The 20487-nt window shown below is 43.6% G+C and overlaps 1 protein-coding gene across 1 annotated transcript in view; it reads right to left on the bottom strand.

The window, feature by feature from the left end:
* ATP2C1 (ATPase secretory pathway Ca2+ transporting 1) overlaps window positions 1–6292 on the bottom strand; it is a 117928-nt gene extending 111636 nt beyond the window's left edge. The window contains exon 1 of the mRNA XM_082459237.1: window positions 5950–6292. Coding sequence (XP_082315363.1) covers window positions 5950–6057 — 108 coding nt within the window. The 5' untranslated portion in view covers window positions 6058–6292. The remainder of the gene's footprint in view (window positions 1–5949) is intronic.
* Between the last annotated feature and the right edge of the window lie 14195 nt (window positions 6293–20487).

The raw sequence follows: 20487 nt of genomic DNA, 5'->3' as shown, positions 1-20487 counted from the left end.
CAGAAGTTAACTCAGGGTCCAGGTGTCTCCCAGGAGTGTCTAAGAGTTCACAGCTGTGACAATATGGACAAGAAGGGGGGAATACCTTCAAAAGGGACCGTAATAAGCAACTAGTTGTCAGCACTAAATGCAGGAAAAAAGAAAGTAAAAGAGGTTTTTGATATTAAGGGAAAAAAAGCGATTAAAATGCCACAAAATAACCTGAAATTTCTCCGTGTACCTGTTCATCAATGACTGCATAAGTATACTTAGTTATTTACCTTTATACTGGAGAGGGTTATAAAACCTATAAAACTATGGGTACAGGTAGTTCAGTGGTGGATCAGGAGGAGAAAAGCTAGTCATTGGTGCATAAGCTTTTCACCTGAGGTGTTTTCTGGATGCAGCTATATTTCCCTTCCTTGATGGAGGATTACATGCTACCTGAATCTCCAAAGACGTTTGATTCTGTCTTCTTTGGCCTTAGATTCCAGAGCAACATGCTCAGATTGTGGAGTATTTACCACTAACTGAATAAAACAAGTGAACTCTAGCTGCTGCAACTGTGCCCACTCTTTTTCCTAAGGTGTCTGAATCGTCCATCTTTCTATTGCTCACTGCACCAGAATCTTGGGGCTGAAAGGGGTCTAGTGAGTCATCCAGTCTTCTCTTTCATGATGCAGAAACTGTCACTACAACATCCCCTGAGGAGGGTCACATACCCCGCCCTCTGCAAAAGGTGGCCCATCTCTTTACCTTTCCTTTTTAGAAAGTCCATCCTTATTGTATCACAACCTCCCCCTGCAGTTCTGCCCATTAGTTATGGTTATTTCCTCTGGAACCTCCCAAATGCACCTCCATTTTTCTCTACAAATTAGCCCTGTGTGTCTTGTGAAACACACAAAAAACAAATGCATACACAAAAAAATCACCCCTTAAATTTCTTCCTCACAGAGCCTAACATTCAGGATTCCTTCAAACACCTCTGTCTCAGAATAGCATTCATTACCCCCTAGTCCCCTCACCACTGCCACCTACAGCACCCGGCCCCTGAGAGCTAACTCCACAAACTTGTTCTCAGTGCCTTCCATCCAACAGGTACTTTGCTTATCCTCCAGGACATTCTGGGAATCAAATAGTCCCACAAATAGGTGCACAATTGCTACTGGGATAAGTACAGCAACAGAGAGGCATAAGGTGCCTCCAAAGTACCATTGAGAGAGAGGACCAAGGTGGGAAAGTCAGAAAAGGCTGCCCTCAGTGACCTCATACTGAATTAAGATCAGAAGGAAGAGTAGGTATTAACTAGGGGAGGATGGTGAGGGGGCAGTGGGACAAAGGCCCTGACCAGGATGCAGCAGGGAAGCAGGGAGAGGAGAAGGGTATTGTATTTGGGGCGCAGAGAGCAGAGGGAGGCCAGGCAAGTGTGCAGCAGGAGAGCACATCGGGCCGGATTGCACACTGCACAGCGCTCTGTGATGGGGAACTCTGTCTTTATCCTAAAAACAAGTAGAAGCCAGTGAAAGATCAGAAGCGTGGGTCTGGGGAGTTTCATGGTCAGGTTTGTCTCTAGAAGACCCCCCTGCCCCGCCGGCTGCAGTGTGAAGAACCCATTAGACAGGACAGCAGTGGCTGGAGAGAGACCAACGAGAAGGCTATCACAGTACTTCGGACAAGAAGGGAGATGGCCTATTGGGCTACGGTGGCAAGAGGGAGAAGTAGACTGAATGACTGGAGGCATATTTCGGGATAAAATTGAAAGGATTTGCTGATAAATTAGATATTGACCGAGGGAGCAGAAAGTGCCAAAGACGACTCGAGTTCTCTGCCCGAGTAACAGGATGGATGGTGGTGCAAAAGGGTTCTATCTGAACCCTTTCTCAGATAGAGAAGAGGTTTGGGAGAGGGGATGAGTATGAAGAGTGGGTGCTGTGACCAGAAAGCCATTCATCTTCATGAAAGCCACCAGTTACAATCCTTGGGCATTTACAGGCTATGGAGTGCTGCAGACTGAATGTTTGTGTCCCCCAGGTTCGTATGTTGATATCCTAATCCCCGGTGTGATGGTATTAGGAGAGGGGCCTTTGGTAGGTGACAGGTCATGAGGACAGAGCCCTCATGAGTGGCATTAGTGACCTTGTAAATGAGAAGCCGGAGAGCTCCCTCCTCCCCTTCTGCCATGTGAGGACACAGCCTAGAAGTCAGCATCTGAAACCAGGAAGTGGGTCTCACCAGGCATCAAATCTGCCGGCACCTTGATCTTGGGCTTTCAGCCCCCAGAACTGTGAGAGATAAATTTCTGTTGTTTATAAGCCACCCAGTCTATGATATTTTGTTACAGCAGCCCGAAGAGACTCAGGCATGAAGAAAGCTGTTGGAGACCTTTTTTGGTGAAAAAATAGCTTTTTTGTTTTTTTAATTTCTCCCTTCAGATAGAGTAGACCGTTGCATTTACCATGATAAAATAGTTCAACTTTTGTATCATATTTAATGGTCACAAATATTAAGGTTCAGCTTCGTGTTACCACAGCAATTTACCTGTCAGTGTTACCTATATATAACACGCAAATTCCTCCACAGAAATGGGGTAGAATCTCTTCTATCTTAAATTATACAAGGATCATCTTTTTCCTTCTGCTTCTAAAGAAATAAAGCTTTTTCTCTACCCAAGCACATGGGGCAAAGGCCTTTAGTTTTCCCCTGAGATGTCATTTGAGCATTTCATGACTTTTTTTAGAGGCTTTTAAAAATGGATAACTTCGGTATACTCTCAAGATATAACCAACACACTTACTTTAAGGAGCTGAAAACTCAACATTTCTTTAACCAAGCTGTAGTAAAATTTCTATCATTTTACCCAGAGAGGAAAGCCTGCAACAGCAACCCAACACCCTATGCAGTATTCCAAATCTCAACATAGCTTTTTGGGGGTGTGTGAGGGGAGTCCTTAACTTTTATATTTTTATTCAGAGCAGGTATAAGAGCCAAAATGAAGAACTAAGTTTCTAAGGTTCAAATTAAATCCAAATATGTATTTAACAACCCAGCACTGAGGTTAGCATTCACTAAGAAACAAAGCAAGAAATAAAACTTCAGTGATCCTGTTTGAACTGGAAAACTCTTCTTAAGCCATTGAAGGGAAACTTTAGAACAGCCTCCAAAACAAAATCTGGTTCTAATCCTTAATTAAAGTATAGCTACTAAACATAACCCCTGACCCCCAAAGACCACTCTCCTCATTTTAAACTATCAGGGCAGGTCTTGAGCCAGAAATACCTGCTATGACTGCAGTGCATGGTTTTTGCCTCATATTATAAACACTTGAGTACAGCTCTTTCTACTAATTAAGACTGTAAGCATCACAGAGGGGTTACACTACACCTGATCCATTTTTACATCTTCATCACCTATAAAAATGCGCCACACACAATATACACAAAAAAAACTTGCTTAATCATCAAAGGAATTTCACAAAACAAGATGACAAAGCAGAGCCCTGTTAGCGCAGTATTCAGTCCTAGCTAGGTCAACATTTGTATCCATATTTATATACAAGGACATCAATGGTGACATGATTGCATTTTCAGATAACAAGAATATGGAGAGATAGTAAAAAAAATTATGTGTATTAATTTTGTTGGAAGATGACATTATACTAGTTCAAAGGTCTAATTCCAAAAATATATCTTTACATATAGCTATTGTACGTGCCCTCTGGCCCCTAAGACCACTCTCCTCCTTCTGAGCAGATTTACCATTAAATAGGCAAGACATGCCAGGTCAGGTCTTAGATCTTATTTCTTGTTCAGAAAGAAGGTTTCTATTCAAGAGAGAGCAAGGCACCAGATCATCCCAAGTTCTTGCCTATTAATTAGTCATCCTGTACTTTCTGATCCCTCATCTGTGGGACACATGGAAGAAGAGATTTAAGTTGATGAAGCCAAAGCAGGGCAGTATAAGCTCTGTTGCTGTCACTAGATTGTTAAGAGATCAAGCGTGGTAAAATGGGTCCAGTTTAAAGCCAGGCAGACGGGAGTTCAGATATGCCTTCAGTACTTTCTGGCTGGGTGGCCTTGGGCAAGGCCTCTTACAGTCTCAAAGTCTGCCTTCCCGGTACCTTTGTAATGAGGATCCAGCCCACGGGAATGTAAGGACTAGAGAGAGCCAGTGCAGGTCCTAAAACTATAGGCATTACTAACCTCCTTTCTAACTTTCCAACAAGCTTCCCAAGGTTAGCCATGATTGACTCTGACCTCATTTCTCTAATTCTGTGAGACGTTATGCTGCAGAGCTGTTAACCGGTTTCAGAAAGGAATTGAATATGTTATTTTTCTGATTTTGTCCATTAGTTGTCAACTGGGGAGGGGACCACCCATTCAGTCCAAGTCAGAGGATCCTGTTAAACTCTAATAGTCTTTGGTATGAATTTTGTGACATTTAAAAAATAAACTTAAAAAAATAAACTGTACAAGCAATATAGTCACATCTCTGAAAATTTATAATACTGAGAAAAGGGGGAAAAAATCATTTAATCCATATTCCACAGTTCCAGCCCCATCATTTTAGCCTCTTCTCCCTCCCTGTTATTCCCTCCCCTCCCCCCATCATGAGGCCTGAAGGAGCCTGTGGATATGGACTTAGCCAGCGTGGCCAATCCAGAACAAGCACCTGGGTCTCTGGCTTTCCACCTCAAAAGCAAGCACGCGCTGAGACTTGGAAACCAGGAGATCTCCTTGTAATCTCGACACCTTGCCTAAGTAAGAGATAATCTGGACCAGCCTAGCTCCCTTAGTGAGCACAGTCTGAATTTCCATCACTTGTAAAATCATTAAAGCACTGAGTAAGAGCAGTTTCCCCTCAAACAGTAATATTAATTCTCATTTTCCAAATTATGCATCAACTTTTTGGGAAACCTCTCATTAGAGGATTTTCTGTCTGCTGACCTTTGCTTTCACATCTTGGAAGTGTTTTATTAAGTAGGGCATCTTGTTCAAATACAGGACACTGCTACTGTCTCCCATGAGGTTTTGCAGTTCTAGTTACAAGCATGATACACACGCAATTTATGACTCTTTGGGTCTTCGATGTGGCTACACATTTGTCCTTTACCACTGCCATCCTTTTTCCTAAGTGAACCACCAGATTTAAGTGAATCAGATACAGCTACTTCTTCTTACAATTTGGTACAATTCAGAAAAGCAGTTTTTAGAAATGCTTTTTTCATAGATTGTAAGGGATAGAATGATATAAATCTCAAAACAATAAAATGAATGCATGGTTCTTAAAAAGAAGTGAGCAAACATTTTAGCAGGTTTTTTAATATTTAAACTCCCACTTGCTAGTCTACTACTAGAAATTCTAACTTTTGATTGGCTAAAAAGACTAAAATCAGCAGTGCTCCATCCCCTAACTTCCACCAAAAAAAGTGACTAATTACTTCTGAAAGATCTTCACAGCTCATTAGTGATCTGTTTAAGGCTATCACACTTACAGTCTACACAATGTTTTTTTGTTTGGCAAATCCTGGTGATATTAACATAGCCATAAACATATACAAAAAGACAAGTGTATTTCTAGGGCCTGCTATTATTCTTTGTCGAGATATTAATAGTTTAAAAATTTGTATTTGATGCCTGAGAAAATTTTCAAGGAATCCACACAGTTTTACTCTGATAGTTTAGTCCAGCTATTCAGAGGAAAGGAAAGCAAGAGGTTGCTGTTTTGGTTTTTTTTGGCTTGTTTTTTTTTTAACTGAATCTGAGCTTAATCTCAGGATCCAAATGTTCCAAGTTCAAATAAATCCCCCACATGCCTGCTTGCTCCTCTGCCAAATCTGAACAGCTGAAAGCAAGTGCCGACTTGTGCCTACAAACAGGTACACTAGCAGAAAATAAATCACCAAGTGACATAAAGGCAACACCCAGAATCCAACCCCCATTAACCTTAAAGGTAATGTAAACAAAATGGTACCTGTTCTTCGTCTCTTTGGTTTCTCAGCATCGATAAATATTTTCTAATTGCATGGAGGGGATATTTTTTGAAATAAGAGAATCTTGACTGAGGCAACATATTATCCATGGTGAGGAAAGCACGAAGAGCCTTATTTGCCCCTCCCTGTCAGAAACCACATGAAATCTAGAAGCTGCACAATTCCTTAGATGCCTAGAGATTTGCTTGTAGCTTGACCACTTTCCTGCAAACAAAGCAGACCTTCTCCGCGCTGCTTCCTCTTTTGGGTAGAGTTCTTGGTGAAAGCAGACAGCCACGTCCCAATGCCGCCCTAAAAGCATCCAGAAATGCAATGCCCAGAGGGCAGCAGGAGCCAGGAGGAATCCAGGGGCTGGTCCGCCGAATGCAAATTGCTTAGTGGTAGTGATGCGACTGTCCTATTTCTAGCAACAGCATTCTGTTGCAAGCTATGTTAATATTAGGTAGCTGGTGACTTTCCACACCCACAGACTCTCATGAGGTTTAATCTAATTCTTCCGACAGCTTTTCTAGCTCTTAAAGAGGACATGACATGTGTTTTTTTCCTGTTTCCTTCCAGAATTCTTATCAGCATGAGCACACACAGACAACCCTCAGCGGCATCTCAGCTCTAAAGTGTTGAATCATTCAGCCTTGAGAAGCATTGTTTCAGGGGATTTCTAAAAAAATTAACAAATTACTTCACTCTTCATTGTTACCAAGGAGTTCAATGTCAGCACTTAAAACGGTCGGTTTACACTGTCATGCATTATGCAACATGCCCAGTAACCAGATACTTTACGTCAATTGAACAATAGCTGCAAACAGATTCTGTTCTGAGTTAAAAGGCTTCTCTCCAAGAATCCTTATCTCAAAGTCACAGGCTGAATCCAGGAATATTAAATTTCCCCAGGCTTTATTCTGAGTTTAAGGAAGAAAAAATGTTATACGTGTACTTTCTAAGTGTTATAAAAAGGATTCATGCTTAAAAAAGAACATGATAAGAGGTCTGTGGTCTTAGAGGACATGAAATCATAAAATTTGAAAGTTCAATATTTTCTTAATACTCCATAGAAGTCACAGGGTTTCTGAACAAAGTCCCCAAGTAGGCTTTGCTATTTTATTACCCTTTTTAACTTTGCAGTAGCTGGTTTATTTGATGAAACATTTGGCCACTTCTGTGAGGGGCTGTCATGTAGAGTCCAGGTGTACATCAGCCAAAATTCATGAGGCCCAGAGATTTGCTTTCAAGTGGAAAAGGAGAGCTGGTCTTTTCCCCTTCAGAGCTAGCACTGCAGGCTTGGGTGTAGGGGGCAAGCAGAGCTTGGGGAACCAATGTTGCAGCCTGCGCCATCCCCCCTGGACAGCTTCCCTGACACCCTGGCTGGGCCACTTGCCTTCAGGGAACACACTTGATCAGCTAGCATGGGCTGTGCTGTGAGCAGCCCAGGCCAGCTGTCAGGCTGGCGTCAGCCCACTTGCAAGGTGATCTTCCAGTCATCAGGGCCAGGCTGGAAATTCCGAGAAGTACTTTGCATAATGCTGCTGGGGCTGGCTCCTCAGAGGAGGCCCTGCCCTCTTGCCCCCTCTCCAGGCACACAGCCACATGCTGACTGACAGAGGCCCTTGCAGCCCTGCTCCTCTGTAGGCTGAGGACAGCCAGCTCTAATGAGGGTCCCAGAGAAGCACCGTGCTTTCAAGCCACCAGAATGCTAAGGGCATGTGTTGTGCCCTCCCTGCCGGCTCTGGCCCTGGGAAGAGGGGTGGTCCTCAGGGCATTGGGAACAGGCAGAGATCCATTTATACACACGCTCCAGGAAGCCACAAGCTGCCCTTTTGATTCTCTTTTTGAAAATATCTGAAACTTCAGAGCCGACCGTTATCATGGGCAGAGCCACACCCTCACAGCACGGCTGGTGATCAAAGCCTCTTCCCAACGGAGCAGCGCAAAGCAGACCTCATTTCAAATCGTTGTTTCACGGTCACCTTTTCCTGGGTTGAGGAGAGTGATGAAAAGAGATGACAAGGGAGGAAAAAAAAAAACCTACACCAAAAACTCTATCCTGGCTAGCATAAAAAGCATAAAAAGAAAAACTGGTGAAACAAATGCAACTAAAATTCCCTTCGGGGTTTAGTTGGTAATAAATACAAATCGTATCTAATATTTACTGGGCCTTTGGGCCAGGCGCTGTGCTAGATTCCTTACATGTATTATCTCATGTAATCCTATGGCACCCTCTGGGGCAACTGAGGCTCAGAGAGGGTAAACAACTTGCCAAGGTCACACAGCTACAAAGCAGAGAAGGGATTCCAGCCAAACAGCCCTACCCCAGAGTCTCGGTTCCTGATCAGTACAATGCACAGCCCCTCAGCCCACATCCAGAAATGGATTCCTGAGGACCCCACCAAGGATTAACCTGAAGAAGGAAAGGTGTGGATATGGCCTGTTAAAAGAAAATACAAATGTTGATGATGGGAATTTACAGACCAAGATGATTAGGTTAGAGGCCAGGTGCATCTTCACGAAAAATCATGCAACTTCCTATCCTGGATTCTCTATAAATAAGGCTAATACTCATTATTTACCTCTTAAAGATTCCTTTATGAAATGATTCTAGTGATCTTGAAGAGTTTGTATCCATAAACGTAGGTTTTCTGCTTCCCAAACTTGGAAAACTGCTGTAATCTCAGTTTCTGTTTGACATAGGTTGCAGTGGTCCATTTCTCTCAATATTTAACACAAACATGATGTGGGATTTTATACACCCGGTTTCTCAGGCGAGTGTCATCATCCCTTTGTTTTCACAGTGTGGCCACCTCTGCACCCCCGCCTGGAGGGGTGCCATGTTGATTGCCACTGTGACTCAGCTGCCTTGGCAAAAGGCAGTCGGCCAGAGCGCTGGTATCTACAGTGTGTGTCTGCAAGGACCAGAAGAGCTCAGTGTAGCTGCCTCAAGCAATAAGAGGTTTATCCTGCCCCCTGCAAAGTACACAGTAAAGAACGGAATGATGACCTGTTATTTGTACAACTCCCTCCCACCCCTTGTCCTCTATTCAATAGAAAAATAACCAGCAGAAACCACAAACCCAGGAAAGCCACTGATGGAGGCTGCAGTCCCACTGGGAAAGGATATTCATGTGTTCTCTTTGATATATAAGAATTACCTGCTTTTTCACAAGTAGCTTAAAATACAGCGAATCTCAATCTCTTCACTTGAAGAGCAATATAAAGAGGCAAAACCAAAGCCAGAAAAAATAGTTGCAAGGGGATGAAGAGAGAGATTTTACAGTTTACTCCTTTGCAAATGTTGGAGAAGATGGGATGAAAATGTGGGCTTGTGAAGCCACCTAGCACCATGCGTTGCACACAGTAGGTATTTCATTAATGCATGCCAATGTGTATTTATTAAAGGGGAAAGGCAAAGAGGAAAGAATGGGACCTAAGTGTCAAATTTAGGATGAGAACAAGGAAAGGAAAACAGAAAACTTGTCTCTAAGATACCTTTAAGTTGGCGGAGTTTCCAAATTGCATCAGGACAAAAACTAAAACCCCATTAATCCCCTTCTCTTTTTCTTTCCCATCAGAGCTGAGAGTTTCCATCAAGAAAATGGTTCCATTCTCCGAGAATTAATCCAGCCCAGATATCAAGTGAAGGGCAGGCAATTAAGATGATGGAGAAGCAGCTAGCCCAGGAAACAGAAACCATTTTTCATTATGAATCTCACTGAGAAATCATTCTCTTCCCACTAGGTCTGTGGAAACTGGCCCAGCCTCCTGATCCCCCAAGGACAGTTTTAAATGAAATCAGGAGAGAGGAGAGGGAGACATTTACCGCTGATCACGCAGCACCAACATTCTGCTTTTTTGTGCCATTAGAGCACTTGTGCTACTTCCTATGACATTTTCTCAGTGCCCCCACCATGTAGAGGGTAACTATATTTGCATATGGTGCATTTTTACTTTCCCAGAATGCATGTCCAACCCCCCCACCCATGTTACTATTATAACCACCGTTCAACCATCATTGATGTTTCTAGCTGCTCTATGAGCTACACAACTTTTATGCCTTCTGCTTCCCGGTTTCAAGGATTGATTTCTCAGATTTAACAATAACTGGGAATTCCCTGGTGGTCCAGTGGTTAGGACTCCATGCTTTCACTGCTGTGGCCCAGGTTTAATCTCTGGTCAGAGGAACTAAGATCCTGCTCGCCACGCGCTCAGCCAAAAAACAAACAAACAAAAAACACCAATAACAGCACCCATGGGACACTTGTCCTCCACCAAAAAAAAAGAAAAACTTCTTTTCTGCATCGTTTAGGACAAACTTGAACATGCCTCAGAATCACCTGGAGGGCGTGTGAAAGCCCAGATTGCTGGCCCCGCCCTCAGAGTTTCTGAGACAGTAGGTCTGGGGTGAGGAGCAAGAGTTTGCATCTGTAACAACTTCCCTGGTGAAGCTGATACTGCTGGTCTGGGGACCTCACCTTGAGAACCATTGGTTTGGGTGCTGTCAGGTAGGCACAGCTGCAGAGGGATTCTCAGGTGGTTTCAAGGACAAATACCCTGTTTGCTGGTGCACTTTGAGAGCTCCCATCAGATCCACATCTTAAAATGCACTCCCCTGGTGGTGGTGGTTTTCCCTGGACCCATCTCTTTCCTTGTAGCCACTCTTCCACGAGGGATCCCCTGCACATGGCAAGTTCCAAATGGGCCTCCCACCAAGTTCTGTCTCCTCGGTCATATCTTGACTTGATGTCCGGTTTCTCTTAAACTCTCTCTCAGACCCTCTTACCAAGTCACGGGGGGCACTAACAGTATTCTCAGCTCAGAGATCAACTCTCTCTAAGCCCAGGGCCAGAAACCACAGCCAGCTCCACCCAACACTCCCTCCCTCCCTCTTCTGCCTCTGACACCTTGTTCCATTACAGCGGGGGAAGGAGGAATCTCACTTGGATCAGGAGCCCATCCCACCAAGAACCTCCCAAATCTCAGTCTTCCTCAAACCCGCCCCAACTCTGTCTTCAGTGCAACTCTGTTTGGGGATGGATCCTCCACTAACCCTGTCTCCTCTCATCCAGTCTTGAGTTTTCTCTCAGGATTTAACTGAAAACCATTCTTTTGTTAGAAACATAACAAATCCCCAGCAAGCTTACTGTTCCTGGTGGGTTTGGGGCCGGGTCTCTGGGGCCGTGTCACCTTCTCCTCAGGACATGGTTTCCTTCTAGCCTCCCCCTGGCCGCCATGCTTTGCTCCTTCTGAGAGGATGAGCACCAACCCAAGAGAAGAAGAAAGAGGAGAGCAGGGATGGGTCAACCCTGAGGAACTTTCAAATTCGTGGTTTTATACACAATTATAAGTTTATAATTGTGTATAAAGCTAATAATATGGTTTTAGAAATAAGGAAAATATACGTTTTCCTTAAGTAAAATAGTTCTGCTAAGTAGGAGGCTGGAGGGATGGGTGGGTGGGGTAGGATAATGTGTTCCCCTCTAATGCCTGGTGGTTGGAAAATTAAGGATATAACTGAAAGCAGATGTATGATTGAGGTAGGCCTCCGTTGGCAGGTGATGGCCCTTGGGATAAAGAAGGGGCCTAACCCCGTTTTCCCATTTCTCTGACTCCATTGCCTGGGAAAAAAACTAAGGGGCCAAAGAGCATGGTATCTCAGATGGTACTCAAACTTGTCTTGGGTTCTGGTGGGAAGGCCCAGGCCTGAGGTGTTTGTTTGGGTAACTCACCCAATTTGGTCAGGGGGTCTTCAGGAGGTGGCAGCCTATGTCTTCTAAAAGAAAGATAATGTGCATGCAATTTGGAGTAGAGAAATTGCTTGTCAGTGAGGCATATAAAGTCCTGTTCTTCCATACTATTACCCTTGATTTTTTAAAATATCAATACAAAAGGCAATTACCCTCCACACTGGAAATGATATGTGTCTTTCCTCAGTCGGATCACCAAAGAGCATTAATACTGGTGTAACCCAGACTCTACATAGGGTATAATGGGTGATTATGACCAGAATGTAAATTTGTCTTTATTGCTAAAACCTTAGGTAACAAAGTCGGAGGTATATGGGATTATTTATTTATTTATTTATTTTTGTGAGACTTGTTAAGTGTTTTTTAAAAATTTGCCAATCGTTTGGTCTACAGACCAGCACTGTTGGCATCACCCGGTCCTGTAAGCTTGTTAGGAATGCAGAATCTCAGGATCCACCCTAGATCTCCTGAATCAGAATCTGAATTTTGACAAGATCCCCAGGTGACTCGTATGCATATGAAAGTCTGAGACCACCACCTAGGAATAAACACAGAACTCCAACGCACGTCCATTGCACCCCACACATAACTTGATTCCACCACTTAACTCTCCAAGATGCCTGTTTCTTGTCTGTAGCCTCTTGGCTGGGAACTTCTTCACTGACCTCCTTCAGGCCAATGACTGTATCTTGTCCATTGTTACAACACAGGGGCTCAATAGGGTTTTGTTTAAAGACGAATGACTGATTGTACATGTAATGTAGCATTTGGGTATGAGCTGCCTTGAGTTTTCCCAGGTCCTGTTGGCCTCTGAATCCAGACTGGTTATGTTAAGAGTAACAGCCCGCTGGCTCATGTCTTCATCTGTTCACGTAGGCCCTCCTGTTGCTGCAAACTGCCACCCGACTATTTCTGGGAGCTTTCGGATGTGTCTCTCATATAGTTTCAAGCAAATCCTGGCCAGCTGCCAGGTAGCATTCACTGTTCCCTGTTCCTGTTCTGGTGCCCCAACCTGTTCACATGTGACTGCTGTTGTCACCTGGTATGTCCCCGTGTACCCACAGTGAGGCCTTGAGGCTCTTGACGTCCAAAGCACCTTCCAGTCTCCTCATTTAACTCACTGCTCTCTGTCCCTGCACACTGCTGGTCAGCAGCTGTCCTTCCAGGAGTGCTCCTATTCATACATTCTTGCAAGGCTCTTCAACTGCAGCTCCCCGGACCCCCTTTCAATCCTCCCCACGCTTCTGTCTTCAGCGCAGCTTACAGCCCTTACTGTGGGTTCCTCACCTCACCAACCGCCCTTCTGGGAAGAATCCCCTTTACAGTGACTCCAGACCAATATTCCAACCTCAGGTTCCATACCTGGGTCCTGGAATTAAATACCCATGACCTGCCACCAAAGGCGAACCAAGTTATTTACTAGATATAGTCTTCAGCTTGATGCCATGGACCACCTCCCTTTTTCTCAGGTGCAAGTCATGTCAATATCTCCAAGTGCTTCCATGAAAGTTTGAAGTGAGGACCACACTGCCCCTTTCTCCCATGCTGAGGTGTAGACCCATTAGCACTATAAGGGTCTCTGCGAAGTAATACATCTCACAGAATAATTTCTCTGCTTTTCCACTTGCTTGACTTTTTCTCAATTGACAAAGACTTGAGTCCTTGACCAAACTTGAGTCAGCTCCTTTGAGTTTTCACTTTAACTATGTCCCAACCTTGCCTGCTTAGTCCAGTTTGGGCAGAAGTCCTGCTGGGTCAGTTTAGACTAAATCTTTCGTCCTTGATATCTTATCACCATGGCTTGTCTTCAGCAAGAATCCTGTGGAGTTGGTCTAGTAAGACTCCCCTAGCCTTGATCTTTCCTCTTAGTAATTTTCCATCCATTGACCCCCCAACCCTGCTCCTTGGCTGTTGTTGGGCTGCACCCCACAGGCCTGCAAGCCTTGTAATTGCCCAGCCTCAAGACTGAAGAAACAGCTCAGAGACAGTGACAGAGACATCAACAGTTTATTGGATAGGGGATCTTACAGGTTTGAAACAAAAGGTCCTGGAGTGATGTCCCACCGTCTATGGCAGATGGGAGGCAAGACATGACAGCAATCTTTGCTCCTGTGGGAGAAGGAGGCTACCATTTGTAGGGGCAATTGATGTCAGGTTGACTCATCAGTTACCAGGGAAACAAGAGGCTGGGGCAGGGGGCATGCATGTAGGCAGTTACTGATTAATAAGCCCTATAATTAAGAGGATTGGATAGTCATGTGAGTGAAGCAGGGACTGGTCAAGCAGGGCATGTACAGAGAGCAAGAGAACAGCCATCTTCAGTGGCCTTACCATACAGCGATCAATCTCCACTTGTCCTTGGTATTTTCGGAGTTCAGCACAATCTCTCTCCCCCACTGCCAGACCTCCCTTGAAGTAGTCCCTCTTGAATAAAGTCTCCTTTACCATCTTTAACAAGTGTCATGAATAATTTTTTCTTTAACACAATATGGGTAAGAGGCTCAAGAGGGCTGTAAAACATGTTTAGGTTAGCGCCTTTGAACCTTCTTATATGATTCTAGTACAGTGCTTCTCAGTCTTTCTTGTGCCTATAAATCACCTGGTAGGTCTGGCGTGGACACAAGATTCTAGACTTCTGACAAGTTCCAGGGCAATGCTGATGTTCCGTGCACTCCACTCTGATTAGCAAGAGTCCAGCACCTCTTTTGGAATGCAAAATCAACAGTATCACAGAGCTCCCGTGGAAACTTCAATTTTAATGTCTTGTCACATGAGTGTCCCCCGTAATGTTCATCACAATTTGTTATTTTTCTATTCACTTGTTTCTTCTATTGTCTCCTCCCCTGGAATGTAAGCTCCATGAGGACAGGAAACACACCCACATATCACTCATCATTTTATTCCTAACACCCAGAGCAAACAGCAACAAAATTGGAAGCCAGAGCACAGGAGAACAAGTGGCACCTGACTCAGCAGAACAGAGGAGCTGAGGCCTAAGGCAGCAGCACAGAAAGCTAAGAAATCCAATGTGTCCTGCAGAATTCCCCAGAGGCTCAGGAATTGGCAGAGCAAGTAACTCTGGAAGTAGGGGCGGACACAGGAAGGTCAGTTAAAAAGCTTTAAGAAGCATTTGGACCAGATCCCTCCCGACTCCATTAAGGAAGGGACTAAAACTTCCTTGCAGAAGATTGGTGATTATCTTCTCTCTTGTTCATTTGGTCTTTTGGGTTTGTGCCCCTCCTCCTTTTTTTTAAATACATTGACTCTTATTTGAGAGGACACAGAAGCGAAGATGAATCCTCCCCGTGTGCAGCTGCCTCCTTTTTCATTCTTTAGGTCTCAGCTTAAATAACACCTCCTTGGAGAGCGTTTCCATAGAATATCTAAAATAGGTTCTGTCTAGAATAGGTTCCCCCTGACTTTTTTTTCTCTCTAGCTGAGTCCTTTCTTGTGTAACTGGTTCATTGAACACAGGGAACTGATAGGGTGACATAAAAAGAAGCATTATTTTAGACGCTTACTGTCCCTTTAAATGGTGTGTGTGTGTGTGTGTGTGTGTGTGTGTGTGTGTGTGTGTGTGTGTGTGTGTGTGTGTGTGTGTCCCTCACCTTCCTCTATATAGGAGTAAACTTTTGGGCACTCCACATGACTTTTTTAGTTGCTCAAAGGAACTGGAAAATCCTACAGTAACTTTAATTCATGAGCACAGTTTCAATTTGATACTGCCTAGTCTCAGAAAAAAGTTTTTAACCTGATTTACCTGTAAGTTTTCTCTCTTCCCTCCAGCTGAGACCTGCTAAGCTCTGACCACTTGCAATAGAAGAACAAGGAGTAGTCCTCCTGCTCTCTTTCCCAGACTAGCATTTCTCCTCATCCCCTAGCTTGCTAACGGAGATTTCTGGATCTGCAGTGCAAAGGCAGGGGGTAGGAAGAGAAGTAATAAGCCTGGAAAGTTCTCTCTTGCCTGTGCTGCTGTGAGATGTCCTCATTCTCTCTGGGCGAGGCGGTTGCTTAGAACTTTATCTTCCCCTGATGGTTCTCCATTCATCAAAGCCCTTAGCACCTGGCTCAAGTTATCCTCTCCACCTCAGGCCTGCCACCATCCTCTAATGCATGTCAAACCTGTCAGTATTTTGGCTTTTGGGTTTTCTAACTTGCTTAATAAGACTTCCCTAGCCCTGAAGTTGTAAAAGTATTTCTATATATTTTCTAATGTGTTTTATTTTTTTTTACATTTAGATACTTAATACCATTTAAATTTTATTTTTGTACATTTGTCCCTTGGCATCCATGGGGGATTGGCTCCAGGATCCCCCCCAGATACCAAAATTTGTAGAAGCCCAAGCCCCTTATATACAATGGTGTAGTAGAGTCAGCCCTCTGTGTCCACGCACTCCACACCTGCATATTCAACTAACCGTGGATTGAAAACATTTGGGAAAAAAAATTCTGGAAAGTTTGAAAAAGCAAAAATTGAATTTGACATGCACTGGCAACTATCTGCATAGCATTTATATTGTATTAGGAATTATAAGTAATCTAGATATGATTTAAAGTATATGGGAGGGTATACGTAGGTTATATGCAAATACTATGCCATATTATATAAAGGACTTGAGCATCTGCAGATTTTGGTATCTGCAGGGTCCTGGAAAAAATCCCCTGTGGATCCTGAGGGACAACTATATTCAGTTCTAATTTATACCTGTGTATTAGTTTGCTAGGTCTGCCATAACAAAGTACCACAGACCGAGTGTCTTAACAGAAAAGTATTTTCTCACACCTCTGGAGGCTAGAAGTTTGGGATCAAGATGTCAGCAGGGTTGGTTTTTTTTGAACCCTTTCTCTTTGGCTTGTAGATGGCCATCTTCACCCTGTCTTCACATGGGTTTCCCTCTATACATGATCTGTGCCTAAATGTCCTCTTTTATAAAGATCCCAGTCTTTATTGGATTAGTACATGTGCTAATGATCTCATTGTAACCTAACTACCACTTCAAAGCACTTATCTCCAAATACAGCCACATTCTGAGGGACAGGGGATTAGGATTCTAACATATGAATTTGGGCAGGTCTGGGGGTGAGGCAGGGGGACACAATTCAGTCCATAACTTGGATGTGTTTTCAGATGCTCTATTTGTCCATTTCTGTGTTATCACAGGTACAGATTTATAGAGTACTTAGAAAACAATCTTCTACTTAGAAATTAACTTTTCTTAATAGTTTAGTTGTTACATCCTTCGTAAAACTTCCCCCAATCTCTTCTTTCTCCTACTAGAAAAAAATATCTCCCATTGTATTTTATTTGAACCCCTATTATAACAATGTTCCCTTTATAAAGAGGTGTGTCAACTTCTAGCTTCAAACTAGATTGCAAGCTCCTAGAGGTCAAATAATTAAATTTAAAATTATTAATTATTCATATTTGACATTATTAACAGCAGATTGTTAATGACTTACTATGCTGTAAACACTGTTGTGAGTTCTGCTTGCACCATCTCATAAGTACCCTGAAGTAGGAATAAGGCTCAAAGAAGTAAAATTACTTGCATGAGGGAACATAGCATGTAAATGACCAATTGACAATTTCAACACAGTTCTATTTCACTCCAAATCCCAAACTCTTAACCACTGCACAGTATTGCCTTCCTGGCTATTTTGTATCCTCCTCCATCTCCAAGCAGAATGCCTGGTGCACAGTAGGTCCTAATATATGTGCTTATAAAACGAACTAAGCTGAAAAGCACACCAATCAATGTTTATGTTGTCATCCTTTTGTTTAAAGTCCTGTGTAGTGAGCTATTTTAGGTCTGGATTACTGTGGTTAAAGTAACAGATATGTGGCTAAGGTCCTCTCTATCCCCATGACACATGGAGCCTGTACTTCCAAATAATGACAGTCACCTTTTCCTGTCTGTGCACTCCTGGTCTTTAACATAACTCTTGGCTCAAACCAAGCTCCATTACAGCTGTTTATTTAATGCTACCATTTCTCAGCACATCAAGCCAATGCCATAAAAAGTTCTCATTTAAAGATAAAAAATAAAACAACTTTTGCAAAAGAGATTAGCACATAGTCAACCAACAATAATTCTCCATTATCACTGGAGAATTTATACACTGGTTTACCTATGAACAGTATACTATATAACAATGTATATGATGTGGTGTGTATCTTAGTCAGCTTGGGCTGCCATAACAAAATACCACAGACTGGGTAGTTTAAACAACAGAAATTAAGTTACTCTCACATCTGCAGGCTGGGAAATCCAAGATCAAGGTGACAGCAAATCTGGTTTCTGGTAAAAACTCTTCCTGGCTTGTAAACAGCTACCTTCTCACTATGTCCTTACATGGTTTTTCCTCCGTGGGTGCACACAAAGATGGAAAGACATTGAGAGCGCTCTGGTGTCTCTTCTTAAAAGGACACTAATCCTGTTGGATTTGGGCCCCACCTTTTTGACCTTGTCAAAACGTATTTACTTCCTTAGAGACCACATCTTGAGGTTAGGCCTTCAACATATGAATTTTGGGGGGACACAAACATTCAGTCTATAACAATGTGTCAAGTTGCCTCAGTATGGAAACAGGCCCTGGAAGATCTTAGCACATTGTTGGGCTCAGGAAGTATGACCAGAACAATGCCTGTTCCTACCTAAACTGTTTCATCTTCCTACATGTAAGGACCCACATCTCTATAAAGTTCTAAACAATACTGCCTACTCAGAGTTTATTTATAATGCTTGAGTTTCCTGGATGAAAGTTCTCTGTATTACTTAATGGTGTAAAAAATTTAATCAAAATGAATAAAGTCTCCATTACTCTCTATCTTGAGCATTAAAATATTGATATAATTCTCATCCTCATTCACAGTTGTTTTATTTAAAAAAAATTTTTTTTTGAGTTATTTCTTTGAATTATCCCAATCAATTGAGACAGGCTGGGACCTGGGAGCCTCTGCTGCAGGGCTTTCACCTGGACAAAGCTCTCCTCAAGTAACAGAATATCAATACAAAGAAACTATAAGGGACTAAAAATAGCTGTGTGCATGCACAGTTGGGGGAAATTATGGACAACAAGATACAAAAAGACCAAAAGCCCAACAAAAACAGGGTGTTGGGAGCAAAAGCAGGGTACTGCATATGCACCCTGCACACAGCACCACCAAGGGGGTGGGCAGACCATGTAAGCCACCCTTCCGGCCTGACCCATGGACCCACCCCTACACTCACCCCATATAAGGGACCAACTCACATCTTCTCAGGGAGTGAGAAAGGGCACCTGTTACTTGTTTTCGCTCCCTCGTGCTTTTCCTGTCTGTGCACTCCCGGTCTTTAACAAAACTCTTGGCTTGAATTTCTTAAAGCCTTGCTTGAATTTCTTGTCTGGCCTCTTATCAATTTCTATTGATTAAGGAAGCCAAGAACCCTGGTCAGTAACATACTTTGTGGCGACCACGAAGGGACATTGTCCCCTTCCTGGGAGAGGACCTGGGCACCTCCGGGGTCACCGAATGTAGCTTCTCTGTGGGTGACAAGCGGTCGCCTGAACCTCTTGTTTCAGCGTCACCATGTTTGGTAGTTCTGCCTTCCTGGCCCTTGGGGGCCTCAGTACCCTCATTCAGGCAACGTTTTCCCCCTCCCATTTGTCCTTTTTTCCTCACCACTTTCCCTTTCCCCTTTGTCCCTTTCCCTCTCCTGAAATCTCTCTACTTCTCTGTCCTCTCCTCTCTCTGTCCTCTCCTCTCTCTGTCCTATCCTTCTGAGAGAGTGGACGTCGGGCAGCTACAGTATCACTCCTCTCAGCTTGTGAGACCTGCTCCCTCTGGCCAGCTATGGCTCACCTTGACGGGTGACAAAGAGGTGGGAGAGGCTCGCCTCATACCGTGCAGATCTTGGTCCAGCGGGCTCTCCCTAATGGGTGATTTCTGAGAGTGATAGAGGTTCAAAACTCATATCCTGTAGTGGCTGGAAGTCCAAACATCCAATATTCTCACCTTTATCTTCCTGCCGCCAAAAGAAGTCCCACTGGGAATGGGCTACAGCATCAGATTTCTATATACTGGTGTATGCGTGGGTGAGAGTCCCACCTGTAGGTTGGGGGCCCACAGACGATGTACAACTGGCTCGTTTCCAGGCTTGATCACCCCGGTGGGCGGTGGACAGTGTGCTCCCTCTTTCACTGGCCTTTCTGGAAGCACACAGGTTGGTGCCTGAATAGACACCCTCAGGGGGACAGGTCGAAATGACAATCTCTTTCTGTCTCTTTCTCTTTTTCAGTCTTTTCTGTCCATCCTCCCTTTACTTCTCCCTTGGTCCTCACCGCTACACTCCCATCCCCTTCTCCTGAAGACTACTTGTTTGTGTCTTTAAGTTTCTGTTATTGGTACATATTGAGTCTTAGTGAAATTAAAAGGATCTTTGTTTTATGTAGCTTTGTTTGTCCAACTGCTCCTGCAAGTCTCTGCTGAAATTGTGGGCCCGGTGGAGCACTGAAGCCTTGAAATGCAAACACAGCCCTCATTACCTGAGACTCCAGCCTTGGGTTACTTAGTATGAGTTTAAAGAACAGAAAAAAAAAAAAAAAAAGAGGAGCTTGCATTTCTCTCCCCTGCCTTTAAAGTATAACTGTTCTGCGGGGTTCTCAGAACTATCTGATCTGCCTGTAGTCCCCCAGACTGAGGGGAAAAAAAAAAGGCCTTTTTAAACTCAAGCAGGAAAACTATGAAATCTCTGGTTCTGTCTGTCTTTATGTAAAAATTAACTTGTAAATGAGCTGTATTTA

Source organism: Balaenoptera physalus, assembly GCF_965194825.1.
Source record: "Balaenoptera physalus genome assembly, chromosome: 4".
NCBI classification, from domain to species: Eukaryota; Metazoa; Chordata; class Mammalia; order Artiodactyla; family Balaenopteridae; genus Balaenoptera; species Balaenoptera physalus.
This window is presented reverse-complemented; position numbering and strand designations above follow the sequence as displayed.